The 20,991-nt window shown below is 40.9% G+C and overlaps 1 protein-coding gene across 5 annotated transcripts in view; it reads left to right on the top strand.

Annotated features, from left to right (window-relative positions):
- DNAJC6 (DnaJ heat shock protein family (Hsp40) member C6) overlaps nt 1-20,991 on the top strand; it is a 161,213-nt gene that overhangs the window by 50,785 nt on the left and 89,437 nt on the right. Inside the window, exon 1 of one of the 5 annotated variants that reach the window (XM_008958947.4) lies at nt 1,008-4,336. The exons of the other annotated variants lie outside the window; for them this stretch is intronic. Coding sequence (XP_008957195.2) covers nt 4,144-4,336 — 193 coding nt within the window. The 5' untranslated portion in view covers nt 1,008-4,143. Of the gene's footprint in view, nt 1-1,007; nt 4,337-20,991 lie in introns of those variants that run through there. 5 annotated transcript variants of the gene reach the window in all.

The following is a 20,991-nucleotide window of genomic DNA, read 5'->3' as shown; positions in this document are numbered from 1 at the left end:
AGTAGATATTTACTCAATATCTAATGAGAGTGAGGTGCTCTTTGGAGTGTCATGGGGGACACAAACATGAACAAAACATGGATTTTTGCCCTCAAAGAGTCCAAATCCAATAGGAAATACATACACGTGAATATTTAAAAACTCAGGGCAAAACAATCAGTTCGCATTTGACAAACTGCTTTTATGTTATCATATGTCATAATGATAACAAATCTCTTAGGTAAGCTGGGCAGATTTAAACTTAATTTTACAGATGGGAAGTTGCATTTTTGAAAAAGTGACATTTTAAAAAGAAGTGGAATGATAGTAATAATAGATAGCATATGTTAAGCACTTATTATATGTTAGGAACTAATTTACTTCTTACTATAACCTTATTATGATGGCATTACTATAATCCTCACTTTACAGAGGAGAAAAATGAGGCAGAGAGGTTAAGTAACTTGCCCAAAGTCATAGAGCCAGGAGTCATTGGAACTAAGAATCAATCATAGGCAACTTCAATTTTTTTTTTTTTTTTGAGACAGAGTCTCGCTTTGTTGGCTCACTGCAAGCTCCACCTCCTGGGTTCAAGCGATTCTCCTGCCTCAGCCTCCTGAGTAGCTGGGACTACAGGTGCCTGCCACCACGCCTGGTTATTTTTTTGGATTTTTAGTAGATACAGGGTTTCACCGTGTTAGCCAGGATGGTCTCAATCTCCTGACCTCGTGATCCGCCTACCTCAGCCTCCCAAAGTGCCAGGACCACAGGTGTGAGCCACCACACCTGGCTGGCAACTTCAGTTTTAATCAATGTATTATATTCTCTGGAAATGAAAATCACAGATCAAAATCCTACATAGGTCATGGCATACATACCTTGATCTCTTAGCCCACCCCAAAAGTGATGTGGCATCTGCTGTGACAGGATAGCATTTGGAATGAGGTGTGTATGAAGGGGATGGGGTGGAATAGAGCCTGGTTCCTCAGTATTCCTCAGTGTCACTAATCTTCATCAAGTTAATAAAGCACCTGAAGGCAGCAAGAGAAAAGACAAAGGGAATGATTGCTGTCCCCAAAAGAGGGCATCTTATCCTTTGCCGTTGTCTCATGTATGATGTAGTATTTTTGAGATAAGTTATGAAGTAGTCTTGAGTTTGGAAAACCAAGAGTTAGGCTGTAAATGTTCACCTTGTGTTTGACCAGTGCCACCTCCCTTAAGCCCAAATTCTCATTCAAAGTTACAAAGACAATTTTCCATTAGGATATCCCTGGAAAAAATAATATTTAGCCTTTATTGAGCTTTTCCCATGGGAAAAACTAAGACTGCCAGGCGCTGAGCTTAAAGCTGCACCCAAGACAGACCAATAATGGTAATAGAGAACAATTGTTAAGTACTACTCTCTCTCTCAATCTGTCTCTCTCTCTCTCTCTCTCTCTCTCTCTATATATATATATATATGTTAGGTACTAATCTAATTCTTCTATATAATGATGGTACTCATATTATGCTTGTTTTATAGAGTAGAACAGTGAGATATTCATTGATAAGTATTGAATTTGATCTTTAGCACAGTAAAGAAAATTTTAATGTTGAAATTCGTGCATATCCAAATTTAGGCCTAAGCCCTAGTTTTTAGGCTGTTGTAAATTAACCTAGTTATTGTATTTTCCTGCCTTAATATGCTTCTTATATCTTCAATTTTATAGGATTATTAATAGTTATCCTGATTGACTTTATTTATATTAAGTATAAAGATAAAATTCTTATAGCCCATTCAGATTTTTCTTTACACTTGCAAACTCCAGAGATAGATATTGAAAAATACAAAGGCATATGTCTCATCTATAATTTCTTTCAGCAATATGTCTGCAAGTTGAGCAAAAATAACTGAAAGTGCTCTTTTTGAAAATAATAATTTTCACTTTTCAAAAATGATCCTGTATTTATTTATTTATTTTTTGAGACAGGGTCTCAGTCTGTCACTGAGGCTGGTTCTAAATTCTATTAATCCAATGATTATAGTCCAGCATTTGTCAGGGCACATGATGAACACTAGGTATTTACTGTCCCTGTGTGTCTGTAATGAATTAAAAGAAAAAGTACAGAGAAAGATTATTTAAGATGTTATGGGAAAAGATTTACTAGACTTTACAGAATTATTACTTTAGTCAAGTAACTAAAATAATTCAATCTGACAGATTTGGAAAATTGAAAGTATAAAAATTTGTTTTAAAATTTTTATTGCAGTTTTTCCTGCCACCATTCAGATTGTTTGATCTTATTATAAATGAGCATTAACTCTGATTTGCAATTCAGGTCACACCATACCTTCATCAAAGAATGCAGTTGGGAAAGCAACTGGCCAGGAAGTTTAGGTTTCCCCAGAAGGACTGGAAGGATTTAGAAAACATTTCTTTGGACTTCTTCTGGTTGATGCTCTTCCTACAAGAATCTGCGTTTGGGTGATCCTTGTACAGGAAAATGTCTCTTAGTCCAATTTATTTTATGTAGAACTGTGTAGAGCTAGAGCTTCCTGGAAACTTTCTGAGACCCAAATCATCTGGACTGAAGTCTCTTAGATGCTGTTGTTTGATTTTGTGTCCTTAGGTGATTGATATAAGGACAGCAAGAGAAAACCATGTAAGATGAGAAGAAAGCAAAGCCGGCTTTGTGTATGGGCTCAAGTACATTTTACATGCACGTACTTTTTTCCTTTTTTGGTGAGGAAACTCTGTCAAATGACTCTTGACGGGCGCCTCACTTAGTCCCTCCAAGTTTTAGTAGAGAAAATGATAATTTTTAACCAAGACTTACTTGATCTTGACCTAAGATGATGAGAATGAGCAATCCTTCTGAAATCTTATTATTTTAGGTGAAAATAAACATTCGATAATTACATTTTAAGACTTACCAGAGTTTATCCAGGTTTTGTTCAGATCCAGAACTTATACAATGTCGGAGTCTTCTTTCAAGAATACACGATGACAGATACAAAATTAGGTACACAGCTTAATTAACTTCATGATAAATTCTCTTCTGATTATGAGTGACTGCTTTCTTTGGCCAGAATTGTGAAAGAAAAATAAGGCGTGAGGCTAGAGGATGGGGAAAAAAAATCCTTGTCTATCTTGCTTCCCAAGCAGGCCTTCAAGCTAGCTAACTGAAACAGTCTTTTCTCCAGGTCCTAAGGTAAATGGTGGCGGATCTGAAAATGCGTCGGACTTAACCTTGCCCTTCTCCCCAGTTTATTCGCTCAACAAAGAGTTCTAAACAGTCACATCTGCTCTCTAGGCAGAACGGACGCTGCCTCCTAGTATTAGAATACCCAACTCTTTGATATCTCCCTTAGCGATCATCCCTGTTCTGGAGAATGTGCAAAATATTGCTCTTCCTTTATATCCTAGCATAGATATATTCTGGCACTTAACATGCATTCTTTTTCTGTTGAATTGAGTTACAAGTCAGTTCTCTAGGACGGTTACCGTCCTGGTGGCTTTGGCGGAATCTTCCGGTGAAAATAGGCTAAGTTGCATGAAATGGGTGTGTCTGGATTTTACCACAAGACCCCTGGTCCTCAAAGCTTCGCAGGCCGAGATACCTCGCCCCTTTCTTCTCTGTCACACGCGTGCGAACACACCCTCCTAACCCTCGTCGTAGTAGTCCCCTCCCCCGACCACCCCGCCCCGTTTCCCTTCAACCCCCCTCCTCACGAACCTCCCCTCCCTTCCTACCTCCCTTTCCTTCCCTCCCCGCGGGCCAGCGGCTTTGGCGCTGCCCTGCTGCGCGGCGGGGCGACGCGGCGACACCTATAGGATTGCTTCCGGGCACTCCTCAGCCAGGAGGTGCTGGCCTGGGGCCCGGAGCTCGGCAGGGCCGGGCGGCTCCGCGGCGTTGGCCCAGAGGACGCGCGCCCCCGCCCGCCCGCGTCTCCTTCCCTCCCTCCCTCCTCCCGGCGCCCCGAGCCGAGCTCAGCCCAGGGCGGCGGCTTCGCCTCGCCCGGCGAAGCTTCTCTCCGGTGGCCGCTCCTTCTTTTCCCTCCTCTTTGCGTCATGTCGGGCACTTAATTTTTTTTTTTTTTAATTCCTTCTTCAGCCCTTTCCACCTTCCATCTCCCCCTTCGCTTCCCAGGTTGATTATTTTCTCTTTTCTCCGGGCTTGCCCATGAGCCTCCTCGGGAGCTACCGGAAAAAGACCAGCAACGATGGTTATGAATCTTTGCAGCTGGTGGACAGTAACGGGGACTTAAGTGCGGGAAGCGGCGGGGTTGGCGGCAAGCAGAGAGTGAACGCCGGGGCAGCGGCGCGGAGTCCCGCCCGACAGCCTCCGGACCGCGCCAGCACCATGGACAGCTCAGGTAGCGCTGCCCGCGGGGAGTGCAGCGCTGAGCCCCGCGCGGCCTCCGGAGCCTCCCAGTCGCCCGGCCCGAGGCCCCCCGTGGTCCCCCAGCCCCGGTTTGCGAGAGAGCCGGGCTGGAGGCGAAGGCTTCTAATACCACCTGGGTGTCGAGTCTCTAATTTCTCTCATCCAGGGAGCTACGAAACGTTAGATCAGTCCTGAGGCCCAGAGACTGTAGCGAGCTCCTCCTAATCTCTCTAGACTGCTGAATACGGCAGCTGGGGGCGGGGAGGGGGAGGGAAGGAGGAGGGGAGGGGTGGAGAAGAGAGGGGAGCGGGTGGGGCGAAGAACGGCTTGGGAGGAGGGCTGGGAGAGGCAGCTGCTTTCACTGCCCAGCTGGATGAGGGGGAGAGGTGAAGGAGCATGTGCTTGATTGTTTTTGCAGCATGCAGACGGTATTTATTCCAATTGTTATTCTTGCAATGCTGATGCTATTTGCAATTCTGTAAAGCTCTGCCACATCTTAACTCAGCCGTCTGCTAGGGTTAATGTTACCTTTCTCCTGCAGTTTTTAACCTGGGATCTAGAGCTCTTTTACACAGCTTTTACTGTTTGCACAATGAAATTTATTTCATGTGTTGGCTTTGATCTTGTTTGTCCTTTTGCTTGAGTGTACAGATTTCATAAACCTTTACATGTAGGGACAATGGAAATTCCTCTAAACTTTGTATCGGGGCTTGCAACTGTCTTTTATAAAAGGTTTGGCAAGTTAGAGTCCTCTCTTGGAACTGCTGTTGGCATTTGCGATTTCAATAGCAAAACAGTCATTTAATATATCCATGTTGGACTAGGAGTATTATTATAGCTATTTGCTTACTTCTGCAGGGAACCAGGTTCGGAGAATTGTTTACAGAGATATTTATAATTGAAGTCCTCAGTGGTTGGTTCTACACTGGTAACTTTAATACTGGACAACTGAGGATTCCAGAGGAAAGATTCATATGGGGTCGTTTGAACAGTAATGAAATCAAACTGAATTTAAATGCCCTGCTTTGCAAACAAATGCTTGTTTATTTTAATTGTGTAATGGCTGTCCTTGGGCTATTATTTTCTATTTTCCTTGTCCCAAAGTGGGATGAAATATTGTCCACAGATGCTCAAATGTCCTGGGCTGAAAACAAATTCTACTCATTGAAGCTCTTATTGAAGTTAACCAAGATATTGATGGGACATTCTCTTAGACCATTTTAAATAAAACTAAAATGATCCCCAAGGGATTGATGGTTTCAGGACTGTTTTTTTTTTTTTTTTTGAGGCGGAGTCTCACTCTGTTGCCCAGGCTGGAGTGTAGGGATGCGAACTCGGCGGACTGCAAACTCCGTTTCCCGGGTTCAAGCGATTCTCCTGCCTCAGCCTCCTGAGTAGCTGGGATTACAGGCACCTGTCACCATGCCCGGCTAATTTTTGTACTTTTAGTAGAGACGGGGTTTTGCCATGTTGGCCGGGCTGGTCTTGAACTCCTGACCTCAGGTGATCTCCCTGCCTCGGCCTCCCAAAGTGCTGGGATTACAGGCATGAGCCACCGCGCCCAGGCAGGACTTTTTTATTGATGTTGTATGTGGTTATTCAATGTATGTTTTTTCAAATCTGTGATGTATCAAAGTGTAATCCATCTTTTGACTGGATGTAATCTCCTTTAAATCTTAAAAAGATTCATGTTCTCTGAATGATGCCACCATAATAATGTTTACATGTAGTGAGCATGTAAACAATTGAAATGAAAACAAACATATTCCAAATGAGTGTGAAGGAGCCTCACTTCAGGAAAATGAAAGAAATATGAAATACATATGTTTTCCTTTTTCATAGGGATTATTATTTTAAGAGTTGAAATTGGTTTTTGAAATATGTTACATTGTAGAATAAGTTCAACATACATTTTCTGAGCCCAGCTATGTGCCAAGCACTGTGAGGGAACACAGTAGTGAATGAGATCCTTCTGGCCTCTAGGGGACTCTCAGTGGGGGCAGTAACTATAACACAGAGCAGCCTATGGTAAGTCCTGGATTTTTGAGGATTGTCTTTTTCACTAAATCAGACTTTTTTAATAGGTGGAGAGAAGAATAATGGATTGCTTTAATAATCTGTTGTGATGGGAAAGTGTTTCATTAAGAATATTGTTATCTCTAAAGTGCTATTGCCAGGAGTTGATTCTTAAACTTGATCAAAGTGGTGTTGTGTGAAGAGGCTGCAGGGATTCCTTTTCTCCTCCCCTTATCCATCATTCACTCCTATATTTTGTTAGGGGGATATTGTGGCTTTGCTGTAGAAGTACAGGGTATCTTACAATGATTTTGATGCATATTTTCAACTGAGAATGATTTGTTTGGTTTGAATGAAGGATTGGACTCTGAGAGTAGGATTCTTTTACTAGTACAACTATATGTCTTGCCTAATTATAGTTCTTTCTTCTAAGATCCTCAAAGTGTGGCCTGTGCAGTGTAAATATATCCATTTGTTTAGTATATCTAATTAAGTTCATGGATCATTTCTAAAGTGGCAGTAATCTGCCCATTTATTCAACTGATTGTACTGTGACATGCTGGATAGGATCAGTGGTTTATGGGACTTTTGCTCTGATAGAAATATTAATGAGTGGAAAAAATATGTTGACATCTCGCTACATGATTTAAAGCTTAGTCTTAATAATACCTTAAACTTGTAAGACTGTTTATAATAGAACACTTGGACAATTCTCTTATTTCATTTCCCCAGAATTTTATTAAATAGGTTGGGGAAGCAGCATGTGTCTGTGCTTGGAGACTTGGGACCAAACCTCTGCATTATTGTTACTCGCTGAAAAACCTAGTAACCTTTTTCTTTTCTTTTCTAGACAGATAGCTCTGTCACCCAGGCTGGAGTGCAGTGGTGCGATCTCAGCTCATTGCAACCTCCACCTCCCGGGTTCAGACAATTCTTGTGTTTCAGCCTCTCAAGTAGCTGGGATTACAGGCGTGCACCACCACACCCAGCTAATTTTTGTATTTTTAGTAGAGACGGGCTCTTGCCATGTTGGCCAGGCTGGTCTCGGACTCCTGGTCTCAAGTGATCTGCCCGCCTTGACATCCCAAAGTGCTGTGATTGCAGGGTCTTGCTCCATTGCCCAGGCTGGAGTGCAGTGGTGTGATCATGGCTCACTGCAGTCTGGACCTCCTAGGCTCAAATGACCCTCCTGCCTCAGCCTCCTGAGTAGCTGGGACTACAGGTATGAACCACCATGCCTGGCTAATTTTTTTTTTTTTTCTTTGTAGAGATGGAGTTTTTTGCCATGTTGCCCAGGCTGGTCTCAAACTCCTGGGCTCAAGCGATCTGACCACCTCGGCCTCCCTCCCAAAGTGCTCGGATTACAGACATGAACCACCATGCTTGGCCTGTTCCCATTTATAAAAGTGGAATCATAAGAGCTGTTCTTACCATAGAGCTTTAGTTGAGGCTGAAAACAATATAAAAATACATTTGCAGTTTTTCTTTACTTTGTATCTTGCCCTTTCAATTTATCATATGAAGAAACTTATTCTCAGAGGTGGTAGGAGACCTATCAAAGGTAGAATAGATAATGACAGCCAGACTTAGGTCTTCTGACTCAAAGGTTTGAGTTTTTCCCCATTGAACTAAACTTTTGGGTAGACACAATATCAACTGATTGTTGAAATGGAAACATTTTTATCTACTTTGATTTCCCCCCTGTTTTTAGATAAAAGAGGGACACATGTTCAGAGGAATGTAATGGCTTTCTAAGTCAACAGCCTCTCAAGTGGTAGATACCAGAGCAGTCTCCTAGCCAGATGTGACTTCCAGAGCTCTCTGCCTTCCCTGGCTCACTTTCTCTTCATTCAAATTATTCTCTAGAAAAGGTTGTCATTTAAAGGTCATCCTGTCATATCTCAAAGGCACTGCACTATCCCAATGCCGAAAACCCCCTATTTCTCTTGTGTGCACCCCACTTTTCAGGGAAAGTAGAACCACAAAAGTAGAACTTTCAATATTGAGCTGCTAAAGTGTTCCAATATTGGGCTTAATTTACCAAGTTCATAATGACAAACTGAAAAAGAGTAGTCCAATTAAAATCTGGAAACAGATATTAATACTTTTTAAAGAATAAGGATAATGATAGGTAAGGATTTCTCTTTTGATTCTCACTTTTTAGTCTTTGTTCTATATATTTAAATATATAGAAATTCACATATATAAATAAACAAAATATTGTATATATTAAAAAAAGAATAAGGATAATGAACAATGCTAAAATACCATGTAGTGTGAGTCTGGTTGGAAACAAAAATTACCTTTAACAAATTCTATTTTAGTTAGTGTTTAAACACAGCATCCACATTTTGAACCAGGTTTCAACATTATGAGATACGTGTTTGGATAATTGTAAACTTCATGGAAGTATAATAAACATATATGTACTAATAATCCTTTCTTAAGAATACCTGCCCATTGAAGGGTCTTGTAGGTTGGAGGCAAAGTTTATTTATATAACTTATTTTTTATTATTTTTTTTATTTTTTGAGACGGAGTCTCACTCTGTTGCCCAGGCTGGAGTGCAGTGGTGTGATCCCGGCTCACTGCAACCTCTTCCTCCTAGTTCAAGCAATTCCCCTGCCTCAGCCTCCTGAGTAACTGGGATTACAGGCACCCACCACCAGCCAGGCTAATTTTTGTACTTTTAGAAAAGACGGAGTTTCGCCATGTTGGCCAGGTTGGTCTTGGATTCCTGACTTCAGGTGATCCGCCTGCCTCAGCCTCCCAAAGTGCTGGGATTACAGGTGTGAGCCACTGTGCCCAGCCAATTTATATAACTTATTTAATATGTGGTTATAGTTTGGATGTTTCTGGATAATCGTTTAAAGATGCACCAGTTACTGGATTACAGAATAAGATACGTCAATTTAAGTTTCAAATTTCAAATGCTTGGAGACTGCCAGATTTCATAGATTAGGAAGGGGAATCCCTGGAACCAAATCTCAGAAAGTTGGCCAGGTAGCCAATGGTGGACACTTTCTGTGATGGAGCTTTAGCTACTGGGGCAGTGTCTTTGAACTGTTCTCATCAGTGCAGAGTTCTTTTTATTTGGGCAAAATCAGCCTTTCTGTTCTCTAGATACAAATTATATCTAATCCTTCTTTCACATGGTCCCTTAGACAACAGATTTTTGAGAACAGGTACTAATTCTCTCTTAGTCTTAATTTTCCTCTTTTCTAGGCCAATCAAACCTAAGTTCCACATGCTTTTTTCTCTATATAAAATGATTTCCATATAATTATCCTAAGCTTTGAGAATAATGTTTTTTTTTTTTAATTTTGCACAACAGGGGTTTTCACCAATTTTTATTATAAAAGGTTAAAAAAGAATTAAAGATTACAGAAAGGAATAAAATGAGAAAAGTTAAGTATTCTCTCCCCTCCCTGATCATTTAGGTCCTTGCCTCAGAGATAACTTCTACTAAAAGTTTCTGGAAGGACTTTCAACGTACAACATGAGTGTGTGTAAATATATATGCTTTACACATATATGTATATGTATGTGTATACCATTAGAATTATAATAAAATACAAATTCAAAGTTTAACCATGTTCATATATGTACATTGTTCAATAATGCTTAATGACAAAAATAGCTACAATTTAATTATTATAATTCAGGGATTATGCTAAACACTGCATATGGTGTCACATTTAACCCTCATAAGAATCCTATAAGGTAAATGATAGTAACGGTCATCTTATAGTTGAATAAACTAAGGCACAGAGAGGTTAAGTTGCGTGAGGTTACACAGGCTCTACTTATTCTATATTGAGTAAAATGCCATAGAGAAATGCCCATACGATTGCAAATGAAGAATTTAGTGGTGAATTTTTTTATTTGCTTCTTTCTCTGAGGCAAGGAAAAATAGGAGTGATTGAGAGAACCAAAATGGGTTCAGTTGTTTTTTAATCCCATGAAAGTACAAATATGTTTTCTTTACTTAAATATAGAGAATTTAAAAACACTGGAAATGAAAACAGAGCAAAAACAGCATTGAATAAAGCTGATTAAGACTTGACACGGCACTGAGAGAACAATACAATTGATGAAGCATTATACATTTTTGGAAAAATATATTGCAAATGAAAATGGATCCCCACTGCTCTTAGGATAAAATCCAAGGTATTCTTAACAGGACATCAGAAGCCCTTTGTAGCACCTGTGAAAGCTGGCCCAACAAAACTTGTTGTCGCTCCACTGGTAGATCCCCTCCCCAGCCTGCACCTCCATCTTTATGTTTTTGCATACACTGTTCTCTCAACTCAGGCCAACTTATCCCATAGACCCCTGGACACCCACTTTTCCGGGTTATCTCCTATTCATTCTTCAGGGTTTAGCTCAGATATTCCTTAATCGCAGGCTGCATGCAATGGTCATTCTCCATGCTCCTCAGCAGCCTTTACTTCCGTATCACAGCTCTCATCACATTGAGTTGTGACATGCTGCCTGGCCTGTCTCTCCCTCTAGTCTGTAAGTAAAGTTCAGAGCAAGGCTGGGTCTTATTTGCCTTTGTAGTCTTGTCATTGCTTGGCATTTATTAGGAGCCTGATAAATACTTGTTGGATGCACAAAAGCATGAACGGATTTTGAATTTTTAAAAGGGCATTTATAATGAAATATGCCCATCCAAATCTAAAAATAAGCATACAGCTAGGTTTTAACAGAAATGAGGCCAGGTTTGAGAGAAATGTAACTGTTGGTCGAAAGCTAGACCAATTCAGTAATGAGCATTTTTTCATATGTAAAGACACTGGAAGTGAAAGAAAGATGGTTAATATATAGCCTAGACCCTTAACAGTTTTCTAATATAGACATGTCAAGAAAGAATTAGCTTACCAAAAGATTGTGCTTTTTCAACCAACAAATACAATCTACTGTATGATTCATCATAAAGGTCACTTTTTTTTTTTTTTTAGCCAAAAAAGGAAACTCAAAATGTATGCAATTTTTTAAATGAACTGACAATAGATGACTTTCATCTATAGATCTGTGTATTTCTTAATCGGTGTCATTAAGTTTTAATCTTAGCCATTTTCAGGTTTAATATGAAAAGTTCTTTGTATCATCTTTGGCCGTCTGCAGTTGTATATAAGCTTTGTGCTAACTTACTGCTTTTTAAAATCTGTGCTCACCATCTTGAACTCCTTTTGGAAAAAAGCTATGTTTGAGATGGATGAAGAATGCTGGAGTTTAGATTGTGTATTTCCTTGTTGCGAAAGGTGTAACTCTGAAAAAACTAAATTACAGTTATTGTATATTAAACAGCTATTCCTGAAATTTACTTGGAAGCTTTTGAAAGAGTAGCTCAGTATCTGAGGAGAAGTTCTTCACGGTCCAAGAAATTAGGAAGTTCCGTAACATGTGCCAAGGGATCTGGCAATTTCTACTACCTTTAGTTGCTTTATCCCACATGTCACAGGCCATAGTCTAGATGCAAAAAATATCTTTTTATTTCAATAATACATCAGAACATAGTTTTAAAAGTGCTAGAGATAGAAACTTTAAATTAAAATTAAAATGCGTGTAGTATTAACAGCGCAAATGTCACCACCAAGGAAGCAACCAGATGAGCCAATGCCTCCTGTGCAGTGTTAAGTTTGCATGTGCAGAAAATTACTGTTGTTGTATTGTGGTGTAGTACTCTACCTGGTAGCTGGCAAGTGTGTTTGGCATACATTGTAAGCCACTTCCTAATTTTAGAAGTGTTATACTGTGAAAAAAGTGCAATTAGAATTGGAGATATTTGACAAAAGTCAGGGTGAATAAATAGTATAATAATAGTTATATAAAGTGCAATAGGGGTGCAGAAGAAGGAGCCATAATTTTAACCAGGAAGACTAAAGAAGGCCACAGTGGAAGTTGATATTTGAGCCAGAAATCTGTAGGAAAAGAAAGAAAGAAAACCCGTTTTGGGCTTTGGGCTAATGCACAGTGGCATCATAGTGCATGGTATGTTTAGAGAATTGCATTTAGGCTTGAAGCTGGAGCCCAGATGGGTGGGAGGTGCTATAGCAGATGGTGCTGGGAAGATAAGACCCAGGTCAGGGTGAGTCTGCTTGAGGAGGTTGGACTTTATACTGAAGATTTGGAGATGGGGTGAGGTAGGGCTGACTTATCTACTAGGCACAGTGTCTAGAAACCACAATAATTTTAGGGTCCACAAAAATGTTTACATTTTAATTGCCTTTAAAAATCAGAATAAAATAAATAAGTATAACAATAATGAATTCATCTTTATTCAAATGCAGTCATTAAAATATATGGTTTTTTTTCTGTTAATAGAGGAATAGGTCCATGAAGGTAAAAATGCCTACGGCCTACAAAAGTCATACTGCAGCCCCAGGGAAAAGAGGGCAAAATGTAAATCCTGGAGATAATTTACAGCTATGTGAAGGATGAATCCCACCGGTGGTTCCTAACTGTGTTCTGGCTGCATCAGATGTACCTGAGTAAACACAGATTCCCTACTATGCAGCCGTAAAAAGGAATGAGATCATGACCTTTGCAGGGACATGGATGGAGCTGGAAGCTGTTATCCTCAGCAAACTAATGCAGGAACAGAAAACCAAACACTGCATGTTCTCACTTATAAGCGGGAGCTGAAGATGAGAACACATGGACACATGGCAGGGAACAACACACACTGGAGCTTGTCAGGGCATGGGTGGGGTGGGGGAAGGAGAGCATCAGGAAGAATAGCTAATGGATGCTGGGCTGAATACCTAGGTGATGGGTTGATCTGTGCAGCAAACCATCATGGCACACGTTTATCTATGTAACAAACCTGCACATGCTGCACATGTACACCAGAACTTAAAATAAAAGTTGAAGGAAAAAAAGGAAAAGAAAACACAGATTCCTGGGCCCCAAGCATGTTTGATTTAGGAGGAAGGGGAGGGGTGTGTTGGAAGACAGAGCATGCCAGTGGAGGACCAGGAGAACAATCAAATTGCAGTTTAGCTGATGACCTGAGAAACAACGAAGGCCCTAGCCAGGGCAGTGTCAGCGAGACTGGGAAAAAGTCAGCCTGGGGAAGCATTGCACAGGTGAATGACAGACTGACAACCAACCAATGGTGGGGTCTGAGATACAGGAGATACCTGGATGGCAGCAGGAGAGAAGGTAGTATTTCTAGTCTCAGCCAGAAGTGGAAAATGTGATCAACTGTTTTTCTCTGCTGCAAGTTCACCATGAACATACTTGTGGAAGGGCTGAGAATACTGTTAGCTTGGCACAAGCTTTCACCAGGCTTTCAGCTTTTTGGTAGGCTGCCCATTAGGCTGTGCAGATGCCCAGGGGAGTGCTGTGGAGGGGTGTGTGGTAGAAGCAGGCCCTGTGTTTGCCTGGAGGAAGAGTGAGATAATGGGTAGAAATGCTAGAACTGAAGCTCTGTGGCTCTGGGCTGAGCCCAGGCCTAAGGCCCGAGGCCAGTACGGTGTCTGTATCGGGTGGCCCCTTCTCACTGGGAGAGCCCTAGACTCTGGTTCCTTGCTTGGTGATGGAGGCACAGCAAGAATAATCAAACACCTGAGAAACTTGGAAGATGATTATTGAAACCAGAATTTTTTTTTCAGAATTCTCTGGAAAAAATAAAAAAAACAAAAAACAAAAAACAAAAAAAACAAAACAACCCTGACCCCAGAAATTCTCAAGGACTTTCTTGTACCAGCATTTTGCCACTTGAGCATTGCGGCAAAAATCTTAGCAGATAATAGTTTTTCCCTGATCCTTATTCTTATTTTAGTTTCTTCCTCTTCTGCAGTCTTTCCCTCTCTTCTCTTCTTTTGTCCTTCTCTTTCTCTTTCCCACCCATCTTCAACTTCCTTATCCCTCTCTCTTCTCCTTTGCCTCTTGTACTCATCTGCTCCCCTCTTCTCTTTTCTCCTCCCCTTCTCTCTAGTCAGTGAGTCAGCATGCCTGGGAGATGTGGAGCCCCATGCCATATGCAGATGACTGTAGTTTTGGGATATGTGTACGCATGTGACTTAGCTCTCAGTCTGCTGCATGTGGCTCAAAAGGTGTGAAGACTGGTGTCACTTTCCAATTTAGGCAATTGCATCTGGGTTACCTAAAATTTCACTTGCTGCTTCAATCAGCAAAGTGTTTCTTCCATACTGTGACTTGGTGATGAGAGGTTTCATGAGCTGCAATACCAGAGGCAGTTGCATTTCATTCAGATGAAGGAATGAATTTTACTAATCCACAGCCCGAGAGTATAAGATAATAGCTCACCATTTCTTCCCCTCCATCTCTCTTACTTTACCTCTGTAGGAAAGCAGATCTTTCTCTTCTTCTTCCCTGTTGCTGAAGCCTAGATATATTGCTCTATTTTCAACCCTTCCATGTCTAAATTAGTTGAGGCTGTTGAGCAGTGGGAGTACTAGGGAATTATGAGTCAGGAACTCCAAATGTAAGCTCTGACTTTGTCATTTACAAGCTGTGACCTTGGGTAAGTCATTCAAATGAGAAAAATCATACTGACCCTGCCTTTTTCATAGGCACAGTGGAATGTGAGACTGTAAATGAATGCATTTGCAGTTGATACTCTTCATTCATTCATTGCATAAATGTCTCCTGGCTGCCTACTATGTGCTGCCACTCTTCTAGCCATGGGGGATACAGTAGACGATAAGATAGATAAGACCGTGGCACTTATGAGTTTAGATTATAGTGCATGAGCAGTGAACAAAGATAAATGGTTCTATGGTATGCTAAATTCTATGGAGGGCTAGAGCAAGCAGAGAATAGCTCAGGATGGTAGTAGGATGGGGAGAGCTATCTTCCAGGGGCTGGTCAGGAAAGGCCCTTCTGAGGAGATAATGTTTGAGCTGACACCTGAAGAAACAGAAACAAGCAGGAAAAAGAAAGAGCAGAGTATAGGGCATTTCAAGTTCTAGGTACAGCAAATGCAAAGACCTGGAGAAGGGGGATAGCTTTGTAGAAAGAAGTGTGTACCTGATATAACTGGTGCTTAGTGAACTAGGAGGGCATGGCCACAAATGAGGTTTGAGTTGTGTTTTTAAGAGACTGTTTGGCTGCTTGCATAGAGAGAGTTTGAGGTGGCTTCCTAGGTATTCCACATTGTAGGCAGGATTTCTACATCATAGACAAGGTCAGCAGTTATACTGTTCAACACTAAGTATCAGTCTTTTAAAAATTTGTTTATTTATTTGAGACAGGGTCTTGCTCTGTTGCCCAAGCTGGCTGGAATGCAGTGGTGCAATCATAGCTCACTGCTGCCTCGAATTCCTGGGCTCAAGCAAGGCTCCTGCCTCAGCTTTCCAAGTAGCTAGGACTACAGGCATGCACCCCACCATGCAGGGCTAATTTTTAAATTTTTTGTAGACCAGAGTCTTGCTATGTTGCCCAGGACGGTCTTGAACTCTTGGTCTCAAGGAATCCTCCTGCCTTTGGCCTCCCAATATACAGGGATTACAGATGTGAACCACCACACCCAGCCTAAATTTAATTTTTTAAAGACGATTTTTTTTTAAGAGAAGTTTTATGTTCACAGCAAAATTGAGAGGAAGGTACAAAGATTTCCCATATATCCCCTGCCCCTACACATGCATCGCCTCTCCCATTATCAACATCCCCCACCAGCAACATACTTTGTTATGCTCTATCATATGCAGAACTTACAATGATCCAGTGAAGTAGGTGGTATTAACAAAACGTTTTTGAGAGAAGGTTCAATTAGGTTCAATGAGCTTATACACAGTGAAACTAGCAGCAGAACTCAGGTCTTCTGCCATATTGGGACATGAGAGAGATTTTCAGAAGAGGAATTGACATCTTGGGCACCCTGTAGCCAAGATATATCAGCTACTTTAGGAAGAGACAAGCTGGAGGGATAGGACAGGAAAAGTTGGGTTTTAATTGCCAGGGAAATTGGTTTAGGTTGCCTTGAAAGTATAGCAGGATTTTACTGTAATTATTGGTCTTAAAATTCAGCCGTTAAAATCTCCTAACAGGAGATAGGAGCCTGGCTTTTTCTCTGAATGTGCCAGGAGAGAACTGTCTCCATTATGCCTCTCATTGGCACACAGAGGCTGGGAAACTTTCACACACTGTCTCATTTTGTGAGCATTTGCAGTTGTAACAGAAGACAGCTCTATTTTATGTCTTGCTTTGTTTTCAAGCCATTGCATGAAAGCCAGGCCTCTTGGCTCTTAAAAATTAACCCCCCCAAACCTATTTTAGTTTATAGCAGTGATACAGGTTAATGAAAAGAATATTTAAAACAATTCAGAGAGTAGTATAAAAATGAAAATAAAAATCCATTTTTTTCTATCTTCTCACACAGACATGGATTCTTGCATATTCACATATACATACATCCAATCATATATATAATGTACACTTGAATTCCTGGAATCCATCTATACATGCTATTATATAATGTGATGTTTTATTTAACATTGTCATAGGTAACTTTCTATATTAGTACCTAAAGATGTACCTTATTTTCTCTAACGATTGTTTTAAATTCCACTGTCCCAATTCCTCTATTGATAGGGGGTAAATATCTTTGAGCATATATTTTTATATATTGTATATGCAGTATACCTGTGGGAAAAATTCCTAGAAGTGGAATTACTGAGAGAAAGAACATATGCAGTTCACATTATGATAGATCCTGCATTGCTGCTAAGAACCTTGCACTAAATTAAGTTTCTAACAGTATATGAGACTACCTGTTTTCCCACATTCTTGTCAAAGCTGAGTATTGACAAACTTCTTAATCTTTGGTAGACTCATACATGAGAAATGATGATAATGGTTTACTTGAAACTGGCATTAAAGGTTGATATTTCTGTGAATTATTTTTGTTTTCAGAAATTAATTTGAATAGCTTTTCATTAGGTAGGCAATACATATTCAAGGCAAAACAATTTGGAAAATCCAGAAAACACAAAGAAAAAATAAAAATAACTGATAAACTTGTTTTTCATGAATAACCATTGTTAACATTTAGGATATACCTTTTTGTCTAATGCATGAAGTGTGAATGAGAAAATTTTATTACAGCAGTGGAGAAAGCATTGGAGTTGGAGCCAGTGGTTGTTCTAGATTCAAGTTTTTAACATTGCTGACTAGCTTTGTGACCTTGGGCAAGTCATTTAAATCCTCTGAGCCTCAGTTTCCTCCTTTGTAAAACAGATAATGCCTTTTAATATGATTTGGCTTTGTGTCCTCACTCAAATCTCATCTCAAATTGTAATCCCCATTTGTCGGAGGAGGGGCCTGGTGGGAGATGATTGAATCATGGGGGCAGCTTTCTCCCTTGCTGTTCTCATGATAGTGAGTGAGAACTGATGGTTTTAAAATGTGGACTTCCTTTCTCACTTTCTCTTTCTCCTGCCACCATGTAAGACGTGTCTTGCTTCCCCTTTGCCTTCTGCCATGATTGTAAGTTTCCCGAGGCCTCCTAGTCATGCTTCCTGTTAAGCCTGTAGAACTGTGAGTCAGTTAAACTTCTTTTCTGCATAAATTACCCAGGCTCAGGTAGTTCCTTATAGTGATGTGAAACTAGATTAATACACCTTCCTTCCTTTGTTTTCTTTTCTTTTCTTTTCTTTTTTCTGAAGCAGGTTCTTACCCTGTCACCCAGGCTGGAGTGCAGTGACATGATCAGAGCTCACTGCAACCTCCACCTCCTGGGGTCAAGCAGTCTTCCCACCTCAGCCTCCAAGTAGCTGGGATTACAAGACTGCGACACCATGCCCAGCTAATTTTTAAATTTTAGAGATGAGGTTCTACTATGTTGCCCAGGTTGGTCTCAACCTCCTGGGATCAAATGAGCCTCCTGCCTTGGCCTCCCAAAGTGCTGGGATTACAGACATTATTGTTCAGGCACAGTGAGCCACCATGCCCAGCCAATAATGCCTTTCTTATCAGATTGTTAGGAAGAACAAATGGAATAAGGAATAGAAAACTGCTCACTGTATTCCTTGCCCTATAGTAGATAACTTGATAAGTGTTGGCTCTGCTGAAGTTCAAGTGAAGTAAGGCAGTGTTGAGAATATTTTTCTTATCCTGAGGTTTCTTCAAGGTGGAGAATTTTCTCTCTTCAGTTTACAAGGCACTGAGCCTTGTCTTTGTTATATTCATTTTGGGATTGTTCATAAGTTTTTTCTCTTTCTTTATTTTGTTTTTATTTTTTTGAGACAGGGTCTCGCTCTGTCACCCAGGCAGGAGTACAAATAGCACGATCTCAACTCACTGCAGCCTCTACTTCCCAAGCTCAAGAGATCCTCCTGCCTTACCCTCCCTCATAGCTGGGACTGCAGATGCACGCCACTGTGCCTAGCTAAGTTTTTTTTTGTTTGTTTTGTTTTGTTTTTTTTTTTTAAGATGGAGTCTTGCCCTGTTGCCCAGGCTGGAGTGCAGTGGTGTGATCTCCGCTCACTGCAACCTCCACCTCCCAGGTTCAAGCGATTCTCTTGAACTGCAGATGCACGCCACTGTGCCTAGCTAAGTTTTTTTTTGTTTGTTTTGTTTTGTTTTTTTTTTAAGATGGAGTCTTGCCCTGTTGCCCAGGCTGGAGTGCAGTGGTGTGATCTCCGCTCACTGCAACCTCCACCTCCCGGGTTCAAGCAATTCTCTGCCTCAGCCTCCTGAGTAGCTGGGATTATAGGCACCCACCACCATAGTTGGCTAATTTTTGTATTTTTAGTAGAGACGGGGTTTCACCATCTTGGCCAGGCATGTCTCAAACTCCTGAGGTCAAGCAATGCTCCCACCTCAGCCTCCTAAAGTGCTGGGATTACAGGCGTGAGCCACTGCACCCAGCCTCTTTTTCTTGTTTTCCCAGTGTTTGTATAAAAGCTAGTTCATGTAAGGCAGTGGTTGTCAATGAAGGGCTATTTCATGCCCTCCTCCTGGGACATTTGGTAATGTCTGGAGACATTTTTAGTTGACACAATAGTGGGGGGAACTGTTACTGGTCTCTAGTGTGTAGAGGCCAGGGTGTTGCCAAACATGCTACAGTGTGCAAAACAGCTCCTCACAACAAAGAACTTTCCTGCCCAAAATGTCAATAGTGCCGAGGTAGGGAAACCCTGATATAGGGAATATATTGAATGTGAATTGAAGTTAATGAACCTGGTGAAGTATGCATTTATGGACTCATCAAGCTAATGGTACTTAGTGATCGGCCCTATAAATTGAACTATACCCTACAGGAATTTCTACCAGGCTGCAGGAGGTTCTTTGCTTTTCAGGAAGATGGCGTGGAAAGCATCTAAGTTATAAAAGGGCTGTTTGGCTAGGGCTATCACCTGGAGGCAGCCGAGGTCCTAGAAGTTTGGGTCTCAGTTTTCATGGAATACAAGGTAGACTTCCTTTGTTCCTTCAAGCATCTATTCATTCAGCAAACACTGTTAAGTGACCAGAAGGCCAAGTACTGTGCTGTGTCAGATAAAAAAGGAAAAGAAACAAAAGCTAAGATATCTCCTCTTAAAGGAGCTTAGAAGACAGTATATTATTGTGGTTAAGAACTCAGATGTGGATCTCTGCTGCGTGGGCTCAAAGCCTGGCTTTGCCACTTCTAGTTTATGTGATTTAGCCTCTTGCTTTAGGATGGAGTTGAGAATATCTAGGTCATATGATTGTGTGATGATTAAAATGTTGATGAACACAGTGTTTAGGAGAGTGTCTAGCTCAATGAAATTTGCATTCTTGTTTTTGTTATTTGTACTGTACTACTCCTACTGCTAAGGAATCTTGGAGCCTTATGGATTTTCTAGTTTAGTAGTTTCAATTTTGATTAGTACTGGATTCCTTTTCTCAATATAGCCTTAGCCAGACTCTGAGTATATAAAATACAGATATGCATAGCTTAATATAGCCATACGTTCTGAGAAACGCATCTTTGGGCAATTTTGTTGTGCAAACATCATAGAGTGTGCTTACACAAACCTGCATGGTATAGCCTGCTATGCACTTAGGCTGTAGGCTATAGCCTATTGCTCCCAGGCTACAAGCCTGTATAGCATGTTACTGTACTGAATACTGTAGGCAATTATAACACAATGGTAAGTATATATCAAAACATATCTAAATATAGAAAAGGTAATGCATTGCACTAAGATGTTATGATGGCTGCAACATCACTAGGTGATAGGAGTTTTTCAGCTGTTATTATCCTATGGGATGACTGTCATATATTCAATGTCATTCACCTAAACATCATTATGTGCACATGACTGTATATGAGAACAGCAGCTCTTGTTAAAGTAAGGGTGGGAGTCTGGACACTGCTTTCTGGGACCACTCCCCTCTCTCCCAGACAACAGTGTTGTCTGGGAGAGAACCTGGGACTGTGTAGAACCCTGTTTGCCACCCAGCAATCTCATCCGGTCCACTCACTTTGAGTGAGGAAACTGAGGCCTAGAGAGAGGAAGTGATTTAAAAGGAGGCTAAAGCAAGACAGGAGTAGCTCTAATGTACATGTGCCAAACACAGACAGGATGCTCTATGAGGGAGTTCAGAGAAGGTAGAGATGGGCCCCTTCTTGGTTAGGTTGAGGTCTTGAAGGATGGGTAGGATTTGAACATTCCAGATAAAGTTGGAAAGAGT

This window comes from Pan paniscus, chromosome 1 (assembly GCF_029289425.2).
Source record: "Pan paniscus chromosome 1, NHGRI_mPanPan1-v2.0_pri, whole genome shotgun sequence".
Lineage (NCBI taxonomy): Eukaryota > Metazoa > Chordata > Mammalia > Primates > Hominidae > Pan > Pan paniscus.
This window is presented reverse-complemented; position numbering and strand designations above follow the sequence as displayed.